The sequence below is a fragment of the Phyllopteryx taeniolatus genome, chromosome 7 (genome assembly GCF_024500385.1).
Source record: "Phyllopteryx taeniolatus isolate TA_2022b chromosome 7, UOR_Ptae_1.2, whole genome shotgun sequence".
Taxonomy (NCBI): domain Eukaryota; kingdom Metazoa; phylum Chordata; class Actinopteri; order Syngnathiformes; family Syngnathidae; genus Phyllopteryx; species Phyllopteryx taeniolatus.
In genome coordinates, this window is record NC_084508.1 from 6,953,231 (window position 1) to 6,977,514 (window position 24,284).

Consider the following 24,284-nt stretch of genomic DNA (forward strand, 5'->3'; position numbering starts at 1 on the left):
AGTAAATCAAACAATAAATCTGGCGACACAACACCAAATTCACATTTTCAGTTCAAGTCGCCACAGGTTTTTTTTTAACCATTTACTGGATGCCAAGCGAATAGTAAAACACACAACCGGGGGACACCGGAGCTGCTGTCGACCCCGCCCCTTAAAGGCACACGCATGCATCTCACACAGACGCTACAATAGCGACAGTATTTTCTACACAATTCGTGCGTGGAATTAGTATGCGTCTAAATACTATAATAACCCTAAGCCTTGCACAATTGAAATAATGAATCAACAGAGTCGAGAAAGTTGCAGTCACGGCAGATTGAAATGGTTTCGTGCGCCGATGCCCTGAAAAAGTGGGGCGGAGTACCGTACCTGGCTCCGATGTAGAGTGTTCGGTTGACTTGGATGACCCTCTGGATATGTAAAGGATCTCGTCTCTGCCACGTGTGATGCGGCCGGCCCAGAAACACCGGATAGCGTCTTGACACTATTATGAGGCGCAAGACACACACACACACACACACACAGAGATCATTACAGATCCCAATCTGGCATTCATTCCTGGACATCCGATTTAGAGACACGGGAGTCATTTTGTAATGCGATCCGGCTCACTCCGACACACAATTTCCATCGGGGCCCAACAATCTCAATTGAGATCAACACCAAATTGTAAATTGTAAATTGTTCCACATACTCACCAACAGCAAATGCACAAATTGTCACAACTAAAACAACAATTACCCGACTGAATCCACCTCGCACTTCTTGAAACTATCAAAACTATACCATACGAAAACAAAATATAAAAGGCACGCAACTGTGCCACGCATATCATCTGGAACAGTTCCGAATAAACAACAAATACAAAAAACAAAAACAAAATCACCAGAGACGATGGTTACGAAATGCATGAATGTGTACAGATCTCTAGACACGCGTGTTTTGCTCCTTGAAGTTGAAGTTGACGTTTCATGGGACAAATATTGGAATCGATGTCGCTAATTTAGGCAAGTGCTTTTGATAAGTTGCCAAGTAGCGACCTGGCAGCTTTCATTTCTTTTCTAACGCGGTCCAGTTTTGCCCTCGTTGCGTGAACATACCCACGGACGCATGACCACGGCTGAGCGCATTTCCGACCTTCGCTCCCGACGACGAGGACGTTATGGTCTAATTTCCTCCCTTCATCTGGCTCCATCCGCGTCATCACTTTCATGTGATTTCCACTTCACGTCTATATTTAGTCTTGAGTGCGCTCCTCTCCTATCCTAATTATTTTGATTCACACGAATCCGTCCGATCCCGCGGAGACGACCGTCGAGAGGACTGCCGGCAGTGCAGCGATGTCAACTTTCAAACATGACACTCACTCCTTCTCCCGCCCTGTTGCGCTGAAAGCAATTTTCGCCATCTGACACGTATTCTAAAATACACATAACACCAGACATTGACGCTGATGTCATGTAATTCTAATTAATAATAGATCATTGTAGAACACCACTGTGTTCTGGGCAAAAAGCAAAGGCTGTTTTGGGGAATCGACGGTACTGCACTGTAGTGTGCAATTTCTCTTGTTTCATTTCAAACGGGAGAATGGATTGGAAAGAAGAGTGATTTAAGCGCGGTTACGAAACCAATTCAGCTCGTTAAGTCGAGGTAACAGCGGACTCGTTGTTCGCTAGCATCGTCGGACGGTGAAGTGTGGGAAAGGCTCCTCTCGTCCGACCGCGAGCGAGGGCCCGGCCCGGCCGACTCGACGCTCCGCCGCCTGCGACCGATACATTAAGAAGGCTGGGAAGCCGTCGGTCGATATCATTGAACTGCAATCGATCCAGGGATCCAGGTCCGGTCTTTGCCGGAGCCCGGCGAACCGACGCGGAGACTCCAAGTCTGAGTGCGGAAGGGGCCGCATCTCCAGAGACACCGAGAACGCGGGTGGGAAAGTCAGAAATGCGAGCGCCCGCCCTTCCGCACCGGTCAGGCGAGCCCGTGTGAGAACACGTCTGCCGTCCGCAGCCCGCCCATTGGCCCCCATTCGACATCGCGCGCGTTAGGCTGGGATCCCTGCACCTGGCACGTCTTGAGAGGAAGGGGAACAGTGGTGGGAAGTCCAACTTGACTTTGGAGTACCCGGATTTGCAAGCTTTTTTTCTTTTCTTTTTGTTTCGCTATTTTGAGTCAGATTACTTAACTTCTGAGCCAATCGCAGTATTGGGTATTTTTTTCACGGTTTTAAGCTCAATAGACTTAGGGTACATCAATTGTTTTGGGCCCAATAGAGACCCTTGCGGAACACCCCGTTCTATCAGTCACTCATTGGATTTAGTCATACTGTACTTATTTCCATTTATTGAGTCAGATTACGTCAATCATTTTGAATCCAATTGTTTGGTATTTCTCTGTTCCGTAATGGTTACATTTTTGGGGGAAATATGTTTACGGTATCAACCCCCTAAGTACAAATTCTACAGTACGTACAGTAATGACACATTCTAACAAACTAATTTGATTTCATTCTTTTATTGGTTTGTTTTAAATGTGGAGGCTGGAATGGATTTCAAGTGATTAAAAGTCAGTGAAGTTGAGTCCAAACTGTAGCTTGGTCACGGAACGAAGTCAAAATTGATATTTCAGGTACTCTACAGTACACACTGTACTGTAGAGGTATCTGTACTTGCGTATTCATCTTTCCGAAAAATGACAACTTACTTTCACTGCCTATATATATATAAAAAAAAAATAAAAAAAAAGGCATATCTATGCTTTCTACTCCTTATTTTGTCAAAATAAGCGTGTTACATTTCTTAACCTCGACCAACCGCGGCTTTGGGAACGGCATTGCATTGTGGGATGTGCCGACCATTTTAGGTGAGCGGTATCTACGGTGAACGTAAACGGTACTGTACGTAAAAAGGCTGAGACGTTGTACAGTGCCTCACTTTGCTTGCTTATTGTTATTTTATTTCTGTTGTAATCATTTGTAATCACACAACGATTAAAAAGAAGGTTAATAGAACTTGGGTCCGGGGCTGGAACGGATTCATTGCATTTATATTCATTTCAATGGGAAACATTACCTTGGTTTGCTAACATTTCGTTAGTTTGGTATTTGTACCTCTATTAAAGAACAGCGCACAAGTACTTTTGCCAGCTCAGGAGGGGAGCGAGTGAGAGAAAGTCCATACCTTCAGTCGGGATGAAGTTTAAAGGGCCGGGTTCCTCGGGGAACGCCGAGCAGGCTGTTCGGAGCAGCCAGCAGAGCATGAAGAGAGAGGGAGGGGCCGCCGTCGCCATGGCAACAGAATCGCGGCGCCTGTTCACAAAAGAAAAATAAGAGAGAGAGGAGTGAGTGTTTGCCAAAATAACTCGCCGAATGCGAAGAGCAAACACTTGAAGAGCATGAACTCAATCAAGATGGAGGATTTTCATATTTATTGCAAACTTCATCTTCATGGGCAGCACGGTGACCAACACTGGCTTTAAAGTTAACTCATTACAGCCCCCCCCCCCTCCAATAAAAGACCGACAAATTATGTTGTCAAACATTTATAAAAAATAGCACTTCACAGTATTGCACATTATCATAAACATACAGTAATAACCTAAATCAATAGAATTTAAAGACTTAAACAGATTGTGCGGCTCCTTGCGGTGTGCACGCCTTGGCCACCGGGGGGGGGGGGGAATATTGGTTGTTCGAAAGATAAAGAATATGCCTGTGAGGATTGTGATATTATCTGTCAACATGTGCGAGTCCACCGTTTGTTTACAAATACTGGTTACTGAAAAGGTTGTAGCACCGCGACATCGATGCCCGTTTCGTCTCATGGGCGTTTTTCCATTGTGTGTTCGCATGAAGCTAGCAGGCATTCAAAGTGTCGCGGTTGTTTTAAATACACAACGCGTCATTCTCTTTACTGCCAAGTTCCCTGCCGCCGTCGAGCGCTCGGAACAAAAATGTTCGCTCGCGACTCAGGACAAACACGTCGGCCGGCCGACGGCTCGTATCTCGAAAATCTCCCGAGTCACCAAAACACCATAGATGGGCTAATGGCAATTAGCAATGAGGTTGCAGTCATTATAAACCTTCAAACGACGACTATTTGAACACAACGAGCGAGCATACGACGAAAGCATACACAGGCATATACAGTATTCTATCTGCTGTGGGAACGACGACTATTGCCGAAGCTTAGTAGGGGACCTTCTCGGCCTCTTCTTGCCTTTTATTACGCTGCATCCCTTCCAGAGGAACTCAGCGCTGCCTGTTATGTTGCGACACGACGCCGTACTACAATGGAGCACGACTGTACATTCAGTCTTGCCTGTAGACTGTGAAAATAAATAAAAGTCCATAGCTTAAAAAGCTGTGAAAAAATGCCAATGACGAACCACGATATAGCAGAGGTGAACGCTCATTTTGGGTCAGAGGATACATGAGCGCTCAGGATATTGTACAGGATATGAAAGAGTCCAACAACTTAATGCAAGCAAGCCACAATATTCGCCTAAACTACATAAACTACCTTTTCCCCCCCCCCCCCTCCATCAGGCGCTAAGATCCGCATCAACGGAATCTTTATTACTTAAACCGCAAACCTCCAAAGGCTTTACGAGCGGCCGCTGCGTGCAAGGCGCTGGAATCTTATTGCCTCATTTGTAATCATCACTCGCCTCGTATTCCATGTTTGCACGTTACGGTAATAACCTCCTCCTTGGAAATTTCACCAACGTCATTTCCCAAAAATAATCCAACCCGACATCTTGTTCGAATGAGCGCTGGGGATGAGTCAGTGCGTAACGAGGCTTTCAACCCCACGCGCCGACATCAAACAATGGAGCTCGCTTTGTGGCCGTGCACCGTTGACGTTTGGATAGCAACGCTGACCAAAAAAAAAAAAAAAAAAAAAGCTCCACTGTGGCGGCTGTCGAAATATTACTCGAATAAAAGAAATTGGAAATTTACAAAAAATACAGTTGCAATAATAAATTCAAGAAAATAAATTGAGTGCAATCGCAAAATCACATGAAAAAATCCCTGAAGTTGACAAAATGAAGTCATTGTAGGAGCTTTTTTTGGTTTTTCATTTACAGTTATTACGTTGATAAAAATCTAAAGTGTAAGATCGGAATTTTAATAAGAAAGCCGTAGTATTAAAAACGGAAGTTGTGATATTAAAAGGAAAAAAATAAAATGCTGAATTTTACAAAAAAAAAAGTCACCATATATATATTACTAGATTTTTGTATTTTAAGTAAAAACATAGGATATGATAAGCAATAAAGTCATGTTACAAGAAAACATCTTAATTCTAAAGTCATATAAGAAAAAATAGAATTTTAATAAGAAAAAAAGTCAGGATTTCACTAAGTCAAAGTACAAGAACAAAAAAACCAAAAATAAAAGAATACGAAATTTACAATAATAAAGTTGCAATTTTACAAGAAAATATCAGAAATTTGCAAGAATGACGTCTTAAAATGCGGGTTTTTTTTTTTATTTGACAAGAATAAAGAATAAAGTCATGAAATTACAGGTACAGGATCTGAATTAATAGATGTAGTTTTGCTATGGTTAAAAATACAAGTCATAATATTCCAAGACAACAAAACAATTTTACAAATTACAATGAAAAAAAGATATTGTACACAAATTCATTTTATAAGAATAAATCACCCACCCTGCCTGACGACGAATAAGCAAACACCAGGTGGTAGGAAGTGAAAAAGTCAACATATTTTGCTATCGCACTGTATTTTATGTACTCCTATCGATTTCCGAATCGGTCCTTTTTAACTTACTGACTTAAGATCAGGAGTTGAATGACTTCTTCGCCTTTTTTTTTTTTGCACACGCATCAGTACTTTTGCCAGCACGTGGCATCGGATGCGCGCGCTGGTCCTCGTTTTGCTAAAGACTCTCCACATCTGTCGCCCATTCACGTTGATTGTAGCAGAGCCTAAGTGGCGCGCATTCAATTTCTGTGTCTAAGTGAATTAACTCTTAATCCAATTGGGCTATGTAACTAATTGATGCGGAACAAACAATGACAACATCCACAAAATGGAGAAAAATAGACAGCGGGTACATTAGTGCATGTTCTTTCCACTGAACAAAAAAATAAATCAAGTCTGTAAGCGATATGAACAAAATTCCATACGGGATCGGCCGTGGCCCGGGTTAACAACGTCCGCCACCGGCGCCGTCGACCGGCTACTGCGGGTCGAAGAAGAGGTGGAAAGCGGGTTCTTCGGCAGAAAGACGAGAGGAAAGCACGCAGCCTAGAACTGAATGCGGGGACTTGGAACGTTGGGACTATGACAGGAAAATCTCGGGAGTTGGTCGACATGATGAGTAGGAGATTGGTGCAGATTGGAATGTGGTGGCGAGGAAGATCAGGAAGACAAAGGCAGAGCAGAGAACCATGCGGTGGAAGCCGAGACAGGACGAGTGTTGTGCAGCTTTTCGGGAAGAGGCGAGACAGGAGGAGCTTCCGGAAGACTGGACCACTGAAGCCAAGGTGATCAGAGAGGCAGGCAAGGGGAGGGGGGGGGAGGACTTGCTGTATCTTCCGGCAGGAAAGGAGAGAAGGAGACTTGGCGGCGGAACCTCACAGTACAGGAAATCATCCGAGGAAGAAGAAGTGGGACAACGAGAGGACCGAGGAGAGGCGGAAGGAATACATTGAGATGCGACGCAGGGCAAAGGTCGAGGTGGCAAAGGCCAAACAAGAGGCGTATGGTGACATGTATGCCTAGGTGCCCTGGGATTGGGCTGGTAAAAAAAAAATTTGGGAATGTTGTGATAGCGTCAAGTCAAACTAGGAAATGAAAAAAATGGAAATTTACATTCCAAGAAGATTCCTGTGATTTTGACAAGAATAAAGTAAAATGATGATGAAATGAATAATGCGTAATATTACTGGAAAAAAAAGGAGAATTTCACAATAGTAATAGTAAAGAAATAAATCTGAACTTTCTAAAAAGGTAGCACAATTTCCCAGGAATAAGTCATCTGAATTTTAGGAGGATAAAGTCCGCAAATACAATCCTGAACATTTTTTCTTTTGATTTTGTAGAGTTCAAAAAGGTTTTATGATTACGAACGTTTGCCCTTTAAAAGGTTCCAGTATAGCCTCTAAAAAAGGAGCGAGAGGGTGCGTTGTACGCCACACAAAATCTTTTGTCATTTTCAGTCACACAATCTCTCCCAGTTCCCCCATGAACGTGCACAAAGCGGCATTGTCACATCTCGCTAACCTTATCGGGACTCGTCATCTTTATGGGCAATTTCTCAAATTCCACGCTGTGACATTAGCGTCGACGTGGGGCGAGCGGGGCGCTAATTGCTCAGCGGCCGCGGGCGTCGTCGGGGTTAGGTGAAGGCGAGCGAGTCGCGCGCGACGAGACGACAAGCCTCTCTTTGCGATCGCACGTTCCGCTGTTGTGCTTATTCATAATGGATGTAAAACTGGGTTAGGGGATAATTACACACTGGCAAAAGTGCTCCCACTCTGCACTTGAGTATAGTGCAGAGAGAGAAAATACCCATTTTGATAACCCAAAGATTCTTGACAAGACCCGTTTGGATGTTTTGGCACGACGGAAAAACGTTACAAAGTATTTGTACTTAACGTCCCAACGCTGCCGGCGGCCCTTTTGTGTTTGTTGGCACTACAGAACAAAAAGTTAAACATTTATTTCTACAAAAAAAGAAACCAAGAAAGAAAGTCAAGTGTGTGTACTTTGTGTGTCCGTGCGCACAAAGCCTTCCTATAATGATGACAAATGGCTCCAGCTGTACGACAGTGTGCCGTTACCCTAAAATGAGGCACATACATAAATTCGGCAATTTGCAGGGAGACGCTGATTAAAAATTGTTTTTAAAAAGCGAGCAATCGGAATCATGCCTTGGCTAAAACGCTTTCCAGGGTTGTGACCGACATATTCCGAGATTGATCGACGGCGATCGGGCTGCCTCGTAGTCGAGCGCCAACTTCATCCAGATGGCGAGCGATGATAGCGGAGGGAAACATGCAAAAACCACGTCCCGCTAATGAAATTGGACTTATAAAGTCAGCAACACGCTCAGCTCGGCTTCCGCCGGGGATTTGACGCGGCAATTTGTCCGACTCTTGGCAAAGTCCTTGAGGAAACATTGAGCCGTCACCACCATAATAAAGTTGGCTCGCAAAGGCATCAAATGGCCAAGCAATCAATGGTGTCTTTCGTCCTGAGCCTGCTTTTTAATTCAAGGTGATTCCGTGGTGGCCCAAGAGGTTGAGAAGAAGAAGAAGAAGAAAAAAAAAAGCGGAAAAATGCCCGCAAATTGAAATGGAGTGAACCTCCGCTCGCAGCGCTTTTGACGCTTTGCATGCCGTCAGCCAACAAGGCCGCTAATGCTCTCTGAAAGGTTTTGCTCACGTTTGACGGTTGCCATGGCGCTCATTTGCTCCTTTACCCGTTTGTGTACCATTCAGCCTGTCGTCAGGCTTGGTGTTTTTATATCCACTTCCTTTCGGGTATCATTCAGACCGACCTCAGGGCCATCAGTATTTACGCATTCCATTCCCTTGCCATTGACATCGGAGCAGCTTTGCAAAATTTGCGTCTCCCCGTGCAGGTTTCAATCCGGCCCACAACACCAATACAGTATGTCGTGGGTAAATAGACGGAGGGAAAATTGGGGGTGCCAATCTGATCTTTTTACTGATACAGAGCCCATGGAGGCATGGCCACATATTTCTTAGAAGCCACTCCCATTCTTGGAACTGTCTGGACAATCCAAACAATGAGAGGATCATTTAAAAAGATATACATTCACAGACAGGTCGATCTGATATGGCTCTATCAAAATGTTCTTTTTCTCTATTGGTTCAAATTACAGTAGTCCATTCTAGCGTGTGTTCCTTCTACCGTACCACCTGGCAAGACCTTTTTCTGTCCCCGACGAGTTCAGCTCCAGATTTAGAAGGCTTTATGGCCGTCCATCCACGGCAAGTATCTCAAAACAGGATCTTTTCTGGACAAACCGTGGAGCGGAAGGCCAGCTACTACCACCGCTGACCAGATCACAGAACTCCTAAAACAGGCATTGGCGCAAACCGGAGATATTTGTGCTCAAAACGAGAAGAACAAATTTGACTCCTGTACTAAAGTAAGTCGAAAAATTTAATAAAAAAGCCACAGCTGGCAAGCGTACTTATACTCACTCTTTTCTTAAGTAAAAGTACAGACACCGTACTTGTGTCAAAGAAAAAAAGAGCGCAAGATTGGTAAACGTAGAAGTACCGATTCCAATCCGTTCGTTAAGTGAACAAAGTACCAGAGGTGTGGCAATGTTGTCCTGGCACAACTCTCACCCCGTCCGCCTTCTTGAGAAAACCCATAGTTTGTCATTTGGGTTTGGAAATATTTAGTTGGAAATTAAATGGAGTCATACAGGCACACTCCACACAGTAAAGTTGATTTGCTGTTGAGGTTGAGGCCGGTTCCAGATCCATTAGCAGTTTTCTAATATTGATTTTTTTTTTTTTTTTAAGCAGTGTTGTATATGAAAAGGCCACAGCAGAAAACTTGCTAAAAGGATCACGTGTGTCAGCCTTGAAAGTGCGAAAGGGGATGATCAATTGTGACAACCGTGTTGTATTAATACAGACACGCGTGTGGAATGCATCACTTTAATGTACTGGTGAAGCAGCATGTGGCTTTCTGTAGGATTTGTCATAAAATTATAACTTGAGTCTTTCAAAATATCAACTGGAGTCTGCCACACTTTAATTCGACCAAAGGGATTTTTATATGATGGCGGTCGGTGCTGCTGGTTTGGTTAGCGACCGGGTTAAAATGGGTCTGTGATCTGAGATAATTAGTTGCATGTTTTGGGGTTTTTTTTTTCCCCCGGAGCGGGGGAAATGAGATGTAAGAAGATGACACACATTGAAGAAAATATTTGAAAACCCCAGCTATGATTTGATGGTCAGGTTAAAGTCCTCCAAATGATGACAAACCACTCTCAAAAAACACCTCGTTTTCATATTACCACCTCCCACCTCAATCTGCTTCCTTTGTGTGCTTCTGGTCACACACACACACACACGAAGCAGAATTCAACAGCTAGACCGCACACATCCATGACATAAGATGCCAGACGTGTTGTTATTTGACGTCGCGGAATGCACTGGAAATCACGAACAAGCCAACATGGGCAAAGCTTTCCACTTCAAAGCATTTTCACTCGCTGTTTTAGCAACAATAGCAGCAGGAAATTGTCTCCTAACAGCCATAACAGAACTCATCTACAAAAAGGTAATTATTATTTTTAACTATTGCTAAATGGGATGAATATTAAAAAAAAAAAAAAAAAAAAAGAACATTCTCTCTTGATTAAAATGTGAAATTCTAGTTATTTATTCGGCAAGTCGGTTCTCATGGTTGATTAACTCCTGACGTCCACAGTTAATCAAGCAAAACAGCACCGTATTGGCTAAAGAAAAACAGTGGAGCGGGTCTCTGAGCTGAAGTTCCAAGTCGATGACGTCACACGCAAGCGCCAAATAGTGATTTAGCATCAGACCCGCAGTGACGTCCTTCAGACTTTTACACAGTTCAGAATTATGGCCGTACGTGTAATAGGATACAAAGTACGCCACGGATGCTCGTTCCATTGACGTAAAAGATTTCGCGGGGCTCGGCTTAATTGTCACGTTAGTGAGCGCGGAGACGTTGCTTTATGGAGAGTGCGCAATCACGGCCAGATGATAGCTAGATGCCACTCGGACGCGACGCGATGAGCGGCGGGAACGTGCCGAGCAGGGAATGAAATGAGAAGGCGAGGAGGGAGGATTTCAGACGTTAAGGTTGGAGAGTAGGGGAGAGGGCGAGCGAGGAAAATGGAAATGACAAAAACAATGCAGCACGGGGAGTGCTGAAGAGAAAGAGAGTGAGGGATACAATTGAGGCATTCACACGGCGAGGGGGGGGTCGCATCGGTTATTTAGCGAGCCAGGCCAAAGAATGTATGGAATGAGCGAAGCAGAAAGAAAGAAAGAAAGAAAGAAACAGCCAGTTGCACAGTGAGAGGAGAAGACTTCTGTGATAGTTGCATTTAAAGTCACAACACTGTTCCTTTTGACGTAGAAGGTGTACCTCAGGGTTCAATACTTTGTCCGTTTGTGTTCTGTTCAAACAGGCACACAGATAATTGACACTGGTTTCGCACATTATAATGGTCGAAAACAACAATAGGAAGATCGGAAAATTATTCAGACGGCTAAATAAATTTGTGCTAGTCGCCTCTATTGTTTACGATATGTAAACCGCTGCTTGTAAAATGAGTCGAGCGCAGTGCCGCCGTACGGCACTTGCGCCTCGAAGTTTTGCCCACAGGTCAAAGCGATAAAGAAATAAAAGCCTAAATGAAGGCCGGGATCTTGAAAAATGTACAAGTCTTGATAAAATAAAGAAATATGTCTTATATGTCCACACCTAATCCTTTGGGGAAAAATAAATGATGGTCAACTGTTCACCATTTCATCCAGAGTTGGGACCGTACCAATTTTGATTCTGGGGTGGGAGTAAGAGTCTACGGGAAAATAAAAGAAATAGTGAAATGGGGGGGGAGAAAAAAAAAAAAAAAAACACTATTTAAGTTCATCACAAAATGTTACTTGTTGTCGAAAAACGTCCACAGTCACTATCAGTCGAGTTTGCTTATCTACTGGACATCCTCAGTCATCTGGTGCTGCCATTTTGATTAGTCCCGGGTGCTCACGTAGGCCAAATTACAATGCGTTCTCTTTATCTCCTTGAAGTGATAAACAATGGCGCCTCCCGCAGGATTTATTTCTCCTTTGCCTGAGACGCCAGCGAGCCAGCTCGGTTTCCGCGAAATTCGCATGGCCGTGAAACCTCGGAGCGCCAAAAACATCGCACGAATGATGAGTCGGGAGAGGAGGGTGAGAAAAGGTTGAGAGTGGAAAAGAGAGCGGGCGTGCACAGAAGATGAAAAATGAGGGGTGACCTTTCGTGTTCCGTCCGCTGGGTTTTCCCATGCAGCGCCACAGATCACCGCATGACGTGGAACATATTTGGAGGGCGCGCAACAGGACAAAAACGCATAACTTCTCAGACTTCTCCAGATCCTCGCGGCGGCTCTAATTCTTCAAATAAGTCCATGCTCTCAAGTGGCAGCCTTAAGAAAAAAAAATAACATGGAATCAGGGATCCTAAGACCGGAATCCGGCCTCTTCCCTGTTGTGGATAAAAATACGATATGTTTTGGATTTTTCTCACCGCAAGTGCAGTGAAAACGCACACATCCGACTATGAACGTGATTTTTATGTCACCAAAATCAGACGTGGGGGACTCGAGTCAAACGACTTAAGTCGCCAATTTTAGGACTCGGGAAGGTTTACAAAGATAATAGACACAACGACCGCGACATCGAACTTCATCCGCCACGATAAACAGGTTAGTTACGTTAACTTCACAGCTCAGCTCAGCTCAGCGATAGCTGGTGAAATATCAACGAAGCTTTATGTCATTTATGCGTTTCATTGAGAAGACAAAGTACCAGATAATAAGGAGACCGGTTTTGGAGCTTAAAGCATAAGCTATGTGATTATGAATGCGTTAGCACAGCTAACTAGTGCTAATGTACGAATAGTTGTTGTGACTGAGCAAGATTGAATGACTTATGACTTTGTTAGTCCAAGTAATGACTTGATTTTAAGCAAGTTATAAATCGAGTCCAAATCTTGCTCAGGCACACATATTCGCGGACTTTTCACTCAACACTAGCATGTATGTCAATGATATCTGTACTTTCAATAGTTAGCTATAACAACACTTTCACAATCACAGATTATTAACGGTGCCGAACCAGTCTTTGTATTGGCCATCAATTTTCATTTTCAATTAAACGCATATCCGACATGAGGCTTAATTCCTGATTGACCAGCTACAGGTTAGCTACACTGTGAAGCTAGCATAGCCTTGTCAGTTTTGTTGCGACAGCTCCAGTTTGTCCGTTTTCGATTTGAAAATGGGCACTATTAAGGATTATCTTTTGGATTACATCTGGAAAAAGCTTTGCGTTTCAAAAATAAACTGCACCTTAGGCATTCAATCAGACACCGCGGTATGAATCGGCCTTCGAGGTTGACGCCGGAACGCGATAATCGCCGACGTCCCGTTAAGACCTCCGCAATGGAATAGCAAACTGTTGATGAATAGATATCTCGGAGCATTAAGCGGCGCTCTCGCCGGAGTCGTGTCACTGTCATTAACCTTCACGGGCCTCCAAATTGCAGCCGCCGAGACGCCGGGCGACAAAGCATCTGTAGTTACCACGTCGACGGAGTAAGAACAAAGATGTTCTGTCCGAGTCCATGTGTTAATTAGCGGTCTGTTTCGGGGGAGTGAAATAGAAGAGCTGAGATCGGGGTTTGATCCTATCCTCTTTTATTTGCCTACCCTCCACATGACTTTCAGATGATGATTCATTCATCTTTAACGCCTCCTCAACACCGCTGGCTCTGATCCAACCGCAAAGCATGAGACGGGTACAAAACATTCTGTGACATCACCGCAGCAGACATAGGTCTGACCTTCGACTTCTCTCCCAGTTTACAAGCGTCATTAGCGGGGCAGGGTTCAGGGGCCGAGGCCATAAATCTCTCTTCAAACCAGATACGGGGGAGGAATCCTGCAGCACTGCATTAAGCATGAAAAGAAAACACACTCCGAGACTGGCGGGAGGCTAAAAGCAACTCCATCCGTCACAATTGGGGAAAGAGGCTTTGTGAAGTCAATGGGGGGGGGGGCCTACAGAAACCTTGCTAATGCTAAGAAAACCGTTCTGCGGGACGACAGAACCGCTCTTATTCGGCTCACGTATCCCTGAGGACGTGAATTATTGCGCGTAAATAGTGCAGGAGTTACTCAATACAAGCAGAGACCTTTCTGTTGTGACGGGTTGAATAGAAAGGTCGCGAGGTTAGCCTGCTCGTTAAGGAGAACATTTCGGGCTGGGTTCAAATGAAAATGGAAGAATTGAGGACTAGCGGAGGGATGGGATGGAATCGGAGAACGTCAATTCAAAAAGTAACGCGATTTTCATCATTACGTGGACCCCTGGACTGTTTGCCAGACGGTTCCAAAACGATTTGGAACGGGGGCATCTGACGGGAAGATGCGCTGCGAACCGTTTAGCATTTATGCGAAACAACGGAACGCTGACACACGATCTTCCTCGGCGCAACGATCTTGAACTAAATGCACTTTTTTAACTCATATTATTGATGTTAGGTGATCTTTGATAGTGTAGTTGGTCAACGTGAATGTTTGTCTATCTGGAAATGATTGGAGACCAGTCCGGGATGCGGCCTGCCTCTCGGAGCAGAATAAGCGGTATAGAAAACAAATGGATGGATGGATGAATTGACCATTTCAATCTATGCCGTGTATATCCGCTGTATCCGTTTACGCTGCCGGTATCCCATCCCGATCAGGTTTGAATCCGCATTCGGAAGACGCCTGAGGATACCCGACTTTATGCTGCCACGTGACATATCCGAACGGCGGCGTTTGGATGTTTTTGCAGCGGAATGCAGCATACGCACAATGATGTGTCCCGCAGCTGTGTTCGGCAATCTCGCAGGAAGATAACCGCGCCAAGAACCCCTCCCCCGCCCCCCCCCCGCCCCCTCATAACACAACATTGCGATGCCATTTTAAAAACGCACCCGGGAGGAGAAGTGAAGGCAAGATTTGCATGAGTCATCCGTGAATCTCTTCAAATGTCCTTTCACCTTCACGCCCTCAATCTCGATCGCCGGCGACCGACGCCTCATCCAATTCGGTGGCAACTATGCCAACCTGTACGCCTCCATTTCTGCTTTATCTCTTGTGAATGTCACACCTCGTACCGGAATACAGACACACGCGCCGGTGAGGTGTCAATCACACAACACTGCGAATCAAAACGAAGAGAAACACAACACACACGCGCACGGTGGAATAGGATCGCGGGCAGGGCTCCCGGGCCGTCGCCGTGTCTGAGGAGCATGTTAATCGGAGACGCAGTCTGCCAACTCGAGCCACGTGCGCTTACGTCTCCATCTTCAGCGTCTGTGCGCAGCGCCCGTCTAACCTCACTCTCACGTTCTCCCCTGCTTCCATCCCCTCCCCACAAATTAGCTTCGGATGGGTTGGACGGCATTTAAGAAGCTCGAGGCCACCGTTTATTTCGAGAGTGGCATGGAATTGATATATTTGGGATTTTTGTTTTTTTACCCACAAGCCTGACATTTGGCTTTTGGGATCTGTTTGTCAAAGTGGCTTTGGTGGCGGTTTTCGCGCAGCGGGCGGCTGCATGAGTTCAAGTCGGAGCTTTGAAAGCTGAGGGGGCAAAAGCAGGAAGGTGAGAGAGATATACGCCGCTTGTGCGTTCGCAGAGACGACCGCCTGGAGGAGATTTGTGCGCCGGGTGAGGGAGTACAGTAAGAACCGAGCTCTGCTGCAACTCGCAAAAAAACTTTTGAAAATTGCCTACAGTATAGTCCTCATTTAAATCGGAAACATACCACAAGCTGGGATTCCCTAAAACTTTGAAGCTCCTCTTATGTCTTAACCTTTAAAAATAAATTGCTAACAGATTATTTGATTTTCAAAAAATAACAATGCACTAGTAGCGTGCATTTACATGCAGAGAAGGCTCCCACTAACAACCCAGGCTAAAGTGAGCTCCTCCCTGACATACAAAGCTTGCCTCTCAGTTTAGATGAATCAATAGATATCTCAGACATATTTTATGAAGCGGTCATTTTTTGAGGGGTTTTTCCAGTATACAACGGTGCCTCGAATCATCTTTCCCAATTGAAAGAAAAATTGCACCGTCTAAAACAAGCGCAAGGAAACCAATGTGAAATGATGGTGGTAGAAGGTTTTGCTGCCAACTCGCGGCGAGGGCCTGAAATATCTGGATGGCAAATTTTTGACATTTGTATCACAAGGCACCGACCGCTGTACTTACTGTAATGGGGTAAAAAAAACAAACACAAAAAAAACAATGTTATGGTCTCTCTATATTGTGGATTTTCACCTCTTGCAAGTGGATCTGAAATACCCCGTGATAAACGGTTATTTCTTTGACACCAATTCCTATTTAGACAGGACGAGATGAATTTTGGGGTAAATGACCGTAAGGATATCTCCTGTTATCTTAATGGGACGGTGGCCTGATTTGGCTCGTCACACCTAAACTCGCAAGCTGACTGATCGCAGTCGAGCTGACTTCAGCCAATGAGAAGCGAGCGCATTCAAACGGGCTCCACATGCGACGAGCGCGGCCTTTCGCTTTAGGATTAGACAATGGCGCGAGGCCGACGCACAAATTAAAACGAGACGTCGGCTCGCCTTGGACTGAACGACCCCGGCGGGAAGTCAAAGGAGACGCGTCACGCGTGATGGACTCTTTTCTTTCTTTTTAAGCCAGACGGGCCGTCGTGCGGCACGTCCAATTAAATGCGTCGACATGACACGCTTCACAGATAACGCGGCAATGCCGTCGTTGGGCTCGGTCACCCAGGAACGTACGCTCTCGCCCGTTTGCATGAAACGGGCTCAGCGTAAAGCCTCCTAAGCTGCCCGCGGTCGTGGCGTTGCTCCGACAATGTCACTTAGTACTGCACTCGGAGAGGATGGAATCAATAAACAACTATTTCCCATATATTTCCATCCACGCCGCTCTGGTTGGCGTGTTGACTCAATAAAAAAAGACGACGGGGAAAGAATGACGCTTGAGAGATGTTGCGGGATCAGTTGTGGTCCTTGTAATAGAAAGTGGAAATCGTTTGGAAAACTGACTTTTTGACTGTTACATCATGAAATAGTTGGGTCTCTGAAAGTCGTTTTTCGTGAGCCGTTTGTGCCGGAAAACGTCTGCGAGCAAGCCGTTCAGATTTTGGCCTGCCTGTGACAGACCGCTCCATAAAATCGAAATATTCAATACCCGGTGTTGGGGAGTACCTAATTACATAATTTAATAACACCATTTATTTGATAGTAATCCATTACATTACTGGGAGAAAATCTGTAATCGCACATGATTTGAGAATGTCTCAAAACACTTCCCTAATCATCTTCCCTTATTGAAATGAATGGAAATGCCATTAATGCACTTTTTCTCATTTTTACTGAAAAAAGATTACGCTATATTTTGCTCCATAAAACATACAGTCATGACAAAGAAATGGAATGTCAAGAAACGTCTTGTGCATCATTCATTCTTTGCGGCTCCTCCTGGTGGGCAAAACCTGGCCACCGGGGGGCAGTATAATACAGTCATGCAGACACAATTGGAGAAGAGTTCCACAACTACTGTACGTGACTCAGTAAGCTGTTGTAATAATAAGCGCTTTTCGCAGAGCACTGCAAAAACTCAAAATCTTACCAAGAATATTGGTCTTATTTCTAGTCAAAAGTCTAAAAGCTAATCGGATTACACTTAAAATGAAACATCTCCTAAAAAAAAAAATAATAATCGTTTTAGTCAATTTTCACTTGGTTCAAGCACATTTGTTTGTCCTTGAAATAAGTTACATATTTTAAAAATGCCAGCGGAGGAGGGTTTTCTTTCCTCTCTTACACCACTGAACATTTTTTCTGATTTCAAGTAAAAATTCACTTGAAACAAGTGAAAATTGTCTAAAAACAAGTTACTTATTACGTGATAAGACTTATTTGGTTTTAACTAAAAATAAGAAATATTCTTGGTACTATTCAGAATTTTTGCTGTGTATTTTCTGTCTCCTGTGTTGCTGCACCGTTTGTGTTCAAATATTTGTAAGCAATAAGCTAGTGGAGCAAAGTTATGTGGTTGTTTAAAATACGCATGTAATTCTCTTTGTTTTAGGTTGAGTTTGACAGTAAACTTGAACTGTTAGTGCCAAAAAATAAAAAAGTTGAAGCCTTATTTGGAAAAAATTGTTCATTACCTACCAAACTGCCACTTCTAGTGAAGTGAGTTGAGTACACTGCCACCATACAGTGCTCCTCTCAAGTTTTGGTCAATTCAAAGCAAAAAAAAAAAAAAAATGTAAAATAAAATAGAAATAAATAAATCGTCCGAATGTGTGCTTGTATCTCGAAAAACACAGAAGTCGGGTCACTCGTATCTCGTATCTGGCACCACTGTTGCCAGAGACTGCAGGCGAATTATTAATATTTGGCCTTAAACCACCATCTCCGGGCTTTTGCACAGTAAGCAGATGTAACCACATTCTGTGCCTGCCGACAGATGCCGTCTTTTAAAAATTCGATGACGACCCAAACCAAAAAGCCACTATGGAAACACTGCTTGGTTTCTCCAGGATGTTCGGCTTTTTTTTTTGTCCCCCTTAATAAAACAACCCAGAAAAAAAATTGGAACACTTAAGACTATTGTTGTCCAATGTGCATTAAAGGAACACATTTGTATTTTTTTTCTACCATTAGTCTGTTCTCTCGTTCCAAGAGATGTTCTGGGCACGTATCTGCTTTTCTTAAACCCAGTTTGATCTACTTCTGCTTGAAGTTTTGGAGTCACGTTGCACGCACAAATGTGCAACCCCCCGAAAAAAACACAATGTGGCCTGAGGCTGACGCTTATTGGCAACAATCAATGGAGAATTTTGTATTTTTGCCTGGTTCTTTTCCGCAATGTTTTGCTGGCCTCGGCTCCGCAGTCATTCACTCGGAGATATTCTGGTCATGGTTTAATTTCGAAGTCAATCTGAGTTGAATGTGATTCTTCAAGGCTAAATCCGAGCGGCTAATTTAGCGCTTGGCAAAAAACAGATCGATGCCATGGGAATCAAATGAATCTGATTTATTTAAAGATTGATGCTACAGCTCGCAATGAGGTCACACCACCGACTCACGAGGATCGCTACTCGCGCGACTCCAGCTCGGCTTTTCAACATCTATATCGCAACGTGCCGCGTAGACCTTGACTGTTTACCCTCGGTTTTCTGCCACGATACAAAACAAAACGGCTTCTTCCCGCATGAAAACTAACATCAAAGCACACGAAAAGCATGTGCTGGAGTGCCAATTAAAAAGTAAAAGCGGCGCTGCGGGTGCGGATTGATCGCGCATCAACGATCTCCGGCGTTCCTCTGCTGTACACGAACCAAACTTTGCTGGGCCGCATGAGCGACAAGTTCAGTCACACACACACGCGCGTTGTGAGAGGCAGCGTGTAATATTGCCTCACCACCGCCTCAGGTTCTGCTTTTGCCATCCACACAAAGTCCAGCCTCAAAGCAACAAAGCAACAAAGCAATAGTATTTCATGTCTAGCGTCGAGATTTCCTCAACTTCAAGCACCGTTACTCTCACAGTCTCAAGCAGTTGTGGGACGCAACGAAGTACAACTACTTTGTTATTGTCCTTAAGTAGATTTTTTTTAGGGGGTGTTGGTCGTTAACAGTAGAAATGGTAGAAAACATCTGTATTTTCTACTCTTTATCAAAACAGGTGTGTTACCTTTCGACAGATGACATTGATCCCACACTAACTGCATCGAACTTTACCAATACATAATCAATGGCTACACATTGTATACAGTATAATTGACAGTAAAAACACATTTTACTTTCAATCTGTACAAATTTTCATTTTAAAATAGGAAGAGTAGTTGAAGCAGTATCTGTACTTGTACTTAAAAAAACTCAACTGCCAGCCTTCCCAGTTAACACTTCTAAAGCCGTCAATGGCAGTGAATGTTAAGTACATAGTGCGAGTACTTTTGGCACCTCTGGCTGGCTGCGTAAATACACGCATCAACCCAAACACATGCCTCCCTTTTCCCATCAGGAAAAAAACAAAAATAAAATTTGACTACCTCAGTTCGTAGACTTATGTAGAGTCTTCACCCACGGACGTTAAAGACTTCACTCCTCAGTGGATTTCAAACAATGATTTGCGAACTCTGTTGCCAACCAAAACAGCAGCACCTGCCACAGGGTAAGCAAACAACTAAGTCAAAGTTTGGATAATAATAATAATAATAATAATAATCTTCATCATTCACAGCACTTTTGGTCAAGATCAGAGTTTGTGGGGACAAGTTATGAGAGTTCGGTGTTTCATGGCAAATCATCGTCCAGCCCTTACGCTACGATAAAAACTCACAACTTTTGCAATTTCTGGCATGATAAGCTTAAAGTTGATTTAATATTAACAGTATATTAATAGTAACAGCCATACAGCAAATACAGCTAACACAGTGGCAAACAAAATAACATTTTTAAAAATCTTTTTAAAAAAATTAATCCGAATCAGAATCCTCTTTATTGCCAAGTATATCAACAACACAAGGGATTTGTCTCCAGTAGATGTAATGAAAAGACTACTAGAACATCTGAACTTGAAATGGTTGCAGGTGTGTTCTGAGTCCCATTTAACACGAGTTTGATTATGATTGGTCAATTGGAGTTTTTGAGTGTTAACGCCCCCCCCCCACCCACCCAAAAAAAAAGGGGGAAATTGAAGCAATATTAATAGGGTATTTGTACCTACGGCTAAACTGGTTTATGAATGAATCGGCGACAAAACAATGGTCATGAAGCAGCACGGAAGACAGTCAGAAGCTCTGTTTATACACTTCCAATACTATTTGGCCAAACATTCTCCATCTGTAGCCAAGATGAGCACAACTGAAGGACATCTGTCCAATCTGGACACCACCCTTTTTCATGAAAGTGACAAACATCATTAAGATTCATTTGGCAGTCATGATGGCTTTAAAAAAAAAAAAAAAAAAAAAAGGATGGACAGCGGCGGGTAGAAGAAGGAATCTGGGGAGCAAGAAGTGGCCTTAATGAATTTTAGAGCTGGAACAAGATGACACTGCGAGATAAAAAGGAAGCAGAAAATAATGTACGATGGCGTCAAAGCAGCCTCTCTCGCTGGATCAGAAGACGACAAGGACGGCCAGATGCCAGTCGAACTTCTTTCATCACATGCCTCCAACATACAAACGCACGGAAAAACAGAACGGGTACGCAAGCGCGTTGAATTGAACGCCGCAATCTGACTAACAGTTTGAAGAGTCAGCGAGCCATCCTGCTTATTCCTCCCTCTGCTGCAGAACGGGTCATACGTCAGAGCCCGAGTGCGCTTTGGAGTAGCTGCTAATCAGAATAAGTGCTTCGGGTAAATCCCAGAAATAAAAGCAAGGCGGGGGGCAGGAGAAAGCAAGCATCAACGCAGGTTTAAATGGCCGAACATTAAGCATTACGGTCGCTCATTAACATCGACGGCACCTTCGTGTTGGGCTTCTTTGTTTCTTTACTGCGGACATCCGCGTCCTTCCTGCCTAATTAGCGGCAGGCGCTACGGCAACAAGGCATCGATTGACGCCGCAGCAAATGTAGAAATGAGTCCGTCTCTTTAAATATGCGCACATCCATTTAGGCCATTCGCGTGTCGCAGCTATAGATAGATAGATAGATTAGATAGATAGATAGATAGCAAACTAGAACCTGTAACCCGATTCATTTGCACATATAAATATACCCTCTCTCTATTTAAATCCATTTGAAAAAGGGATACAGCTACTAAGTGGCAAATGGCCGTGAAGACCTGTACAGTTAATACTCCTGAAGCTGCTAAGTAAGCTAAATACTTTCTAATCCGCCCGCTGTCCACTCCTTTTCGACACTTTTGAGTTCTCGGCATCATCTGTTTTCGTACTTTGCGGCTTCCCACCACAGACTGCTGCAGATATTGACACAACAGTACAAACAGTTTGATGAATCTGGCAGCTGCAACACATCCGTAAAGTTGTTGTTGTTGTTGTTTTAAATCTCTCGAAAGCGAAGGCGAGACGAGATGACGAGATGACGAGAACCGGTTTCCTACTCAGGAAGGGGTGTGGGGGGGACAAACAAAATGTCTGAAACAGATCCATTGTGTCCTCCCAGTAAGTAGCTGTCTTGTTCTTGGTTATGGAAAAGTGACTTCACATTGACAACCTTGAAAATATAACCTGCTTTTCTTTGTCCCTGAGCAGACCTCTTATTATCGCGACTAAGGCCACTTCTGGAGATAATTCAGCGATGCCTCCTGTGCTGGAAAAATTGGGGGCAATCTATCAGCGGGAGGTTTTGTTTATCCCCGGCGCTTCAGTCCCGTTATTTCAGAACAAAGCACAGGTACGGTTCCCTAACCACCTTGATTTTCCGGCCATTTGTCGAGACAACTTTTGGGGGGACTTAAAGTGAAAACTTTTGAAACACTTTTGTTGCCAATCACGTTCACCAAAATCGCGTTAGACCAGCTGCGCCTCAAGTTAGACATGGTATCAGCAGCCATTAGTTTAGACCGACTTTTTGCCACCAAATTGTCACATGTGCACACCCTCGTTGCGCCGGTGAGACCAGCCTGTCTGCCAAGTTGGCAAATACGCGTAGCGAGCTATGCGCTTGCGCAAAAAATTATCAAGATATGCTAAGCTTTAGCATTCTGTGGCGGATCCGCCGTCTATGAAAACAGAGCCCAGTCAGAGAAGATGTAGACTGTGATGTTAGCATCTCTTGCTAGCTGCCATATGTTTGCCACTTGTGATCCAAAAGTGTGTGTGACTTTCATTTGGATCTTATGAAATTTGTTTGTGCTGTTTGACAAGGAGGAGCACGGAGTAAAAACACCGACTGCTAAGTTAGCATCTCTCATTAGCCACCGATTTGAATAGCTGCCAAATGCTTACCACTTGTGGGGGGGGGGGAAGAAAAAAAAAAGCTGGGAGACATTTTAATTGGCAAAGGCGAGAGCCAATTTCAAACGTAGTACTTCCAGCAAATGCAATTTTATTTTTGGATAAAAAGGGCTTTGGAGTATGAGGCGCACTGTGGAGATTTTGCATTAAAATGAGGAAATGACAGGCATAAAAGGCAGGTGTTGTTAAACTGAAAAATATTCCTTCTCAACTTGCTATTTTTTTGTAGGTAGTATTTTCTCAGCCGTGCGGGGCGGTAGAACCCCAACAGACCCTAACCCTCGAAGCTCCAACTTCGGAAGTGCCAGTAAACCTTAACCTCCAACCCCGAGCGGCCAGTAGATGCGCTGGGTCACTTGGCGCGCGGCAAAGAGTCGCCGACTGGTCCGCTTCATTCGCGGTCGATCGGCGTGCGGCAGGCCTAACCCGGAATCTGAACCCCCAAACCTCAAACCCCAACAATCAGGAACCCAACTCGAATCGGGCACTGTGATGATGCCTTTTGCATTCAATGGCCTCAACGATGTCAGCAATTTTCGGTCCTCCGATTGGCTGGTCAGAAACGCAATTTGACGTACGTGGGACGCGTTCGTGCGGTTATATTGCATTTTTGTATGTTATTGATGATTTCGACGAGATGGCGGTGGTATTAAAAGGTGCCGTAAAGCCGGGTACCCGGGTACCAAAACGCTGGGTCCGGACTGTGTTTGTACAGTTGGAAGGGACGTCAGATGAGTAAAGTAGCTTTCTGGTACAGAGTCAGTTTCTGTTTTTTCCCATATAAATAAGCCGAAGCGGCGTGGGCACCGCAGCGATGGATGCCGACCGATGGCGAGCCTTTCCCACCTTGTCGACGACGACACGCAAAGAGTTCGCACTCCGACGCGCGCGCGCGCTCGGCTTTCACGCTTCCCACGTTGGCGAGCGCTCCTCAAAAGTCTGAATGCTTTCTGTCCGTGCTTCTCCATATTCCTTTTGCCAGTCTCTTAACGGGTCTCTATTGATCATACCGTTTCCTCTTTATCTTTAATCAAAAGGCCGGGGAACTCTGTTGTTTAATTTATGAGTCGCTACGAGAGGCCCGCTCTCCCCGGCTCCCGCAGAACCAGCCCCTATTCATAATTAATAAAGAACGGCTAATTATCCGAGCGCGGGGCCCTCGCGTGGTGCTCGTCCTATATAGGGGAAGAGAGAGAGAGAGGGATTGGATGGGAAGAGATTTGGAGGAGGGAAGGGCGGATTGCGACACGTCACCCGTGTGTGATCCGTCTCCGCCGCATCGCACGGATCACGGAGCGGGACGGATTGGAGACATTTGCGGCCCGTCTATTTGTTTACAACCCCCGCCAAACGACTGAAGTGTTTCATATCCTGTTGAGGTTTGTCAAATGGAGCGAGCTGTGGCTGGGGGGTCCGCGCTCAAATGCAAGCAGCAGATGTTTGTTTGCATGCTTCACTTGGGCCATTATTAGCATTTTCATTGTGAAATTTGTACACTTGGACTGCGCTATTCAGGGGGGG

At 44.5% G+C, this 24,284-nt stretch overlaps 1 protein-coding gene across 5 annotated transcripts in view; it reads right to left on the reverse strand.

Moving 5' to 3' along the window:
- The window catches only part of LOC133480497 (nuclear receptor ROR-beta-like), a 180,165-nt gene that overhangs the window by 109,235 nt on the left and 46,646 nt on the right, over positions 1–24,284 (reverse strand). For 3 of the 5 annotated variants that reach the window (XM_061778614.1, XM_061778618.1, XM_061778617.1), the window contains 3 exons: positions 19,887–19,998; positions 3,183–3,310; positions 370–484 (listed from right to left, as the gene is read on the reverse strand). In XM_061778614.1, coding sequence (XP_061634598.1) covers positions 370–484; positions 3,183–3,291 — 224 coding nt within the window. In that variant the 5' untranslated portion in view covers positions 3,292–3,310; positions 19,887–19,998. Of the gene's footprint in view, positions 1–369; positions 485–3,182; positions 3,311–19,886; positions 19,999–24,284 lie in introns of those variants that run through there. The other 2 variants (XM_061778616.1, XM_061778615.1) reach the window with 1 other exon arrangement.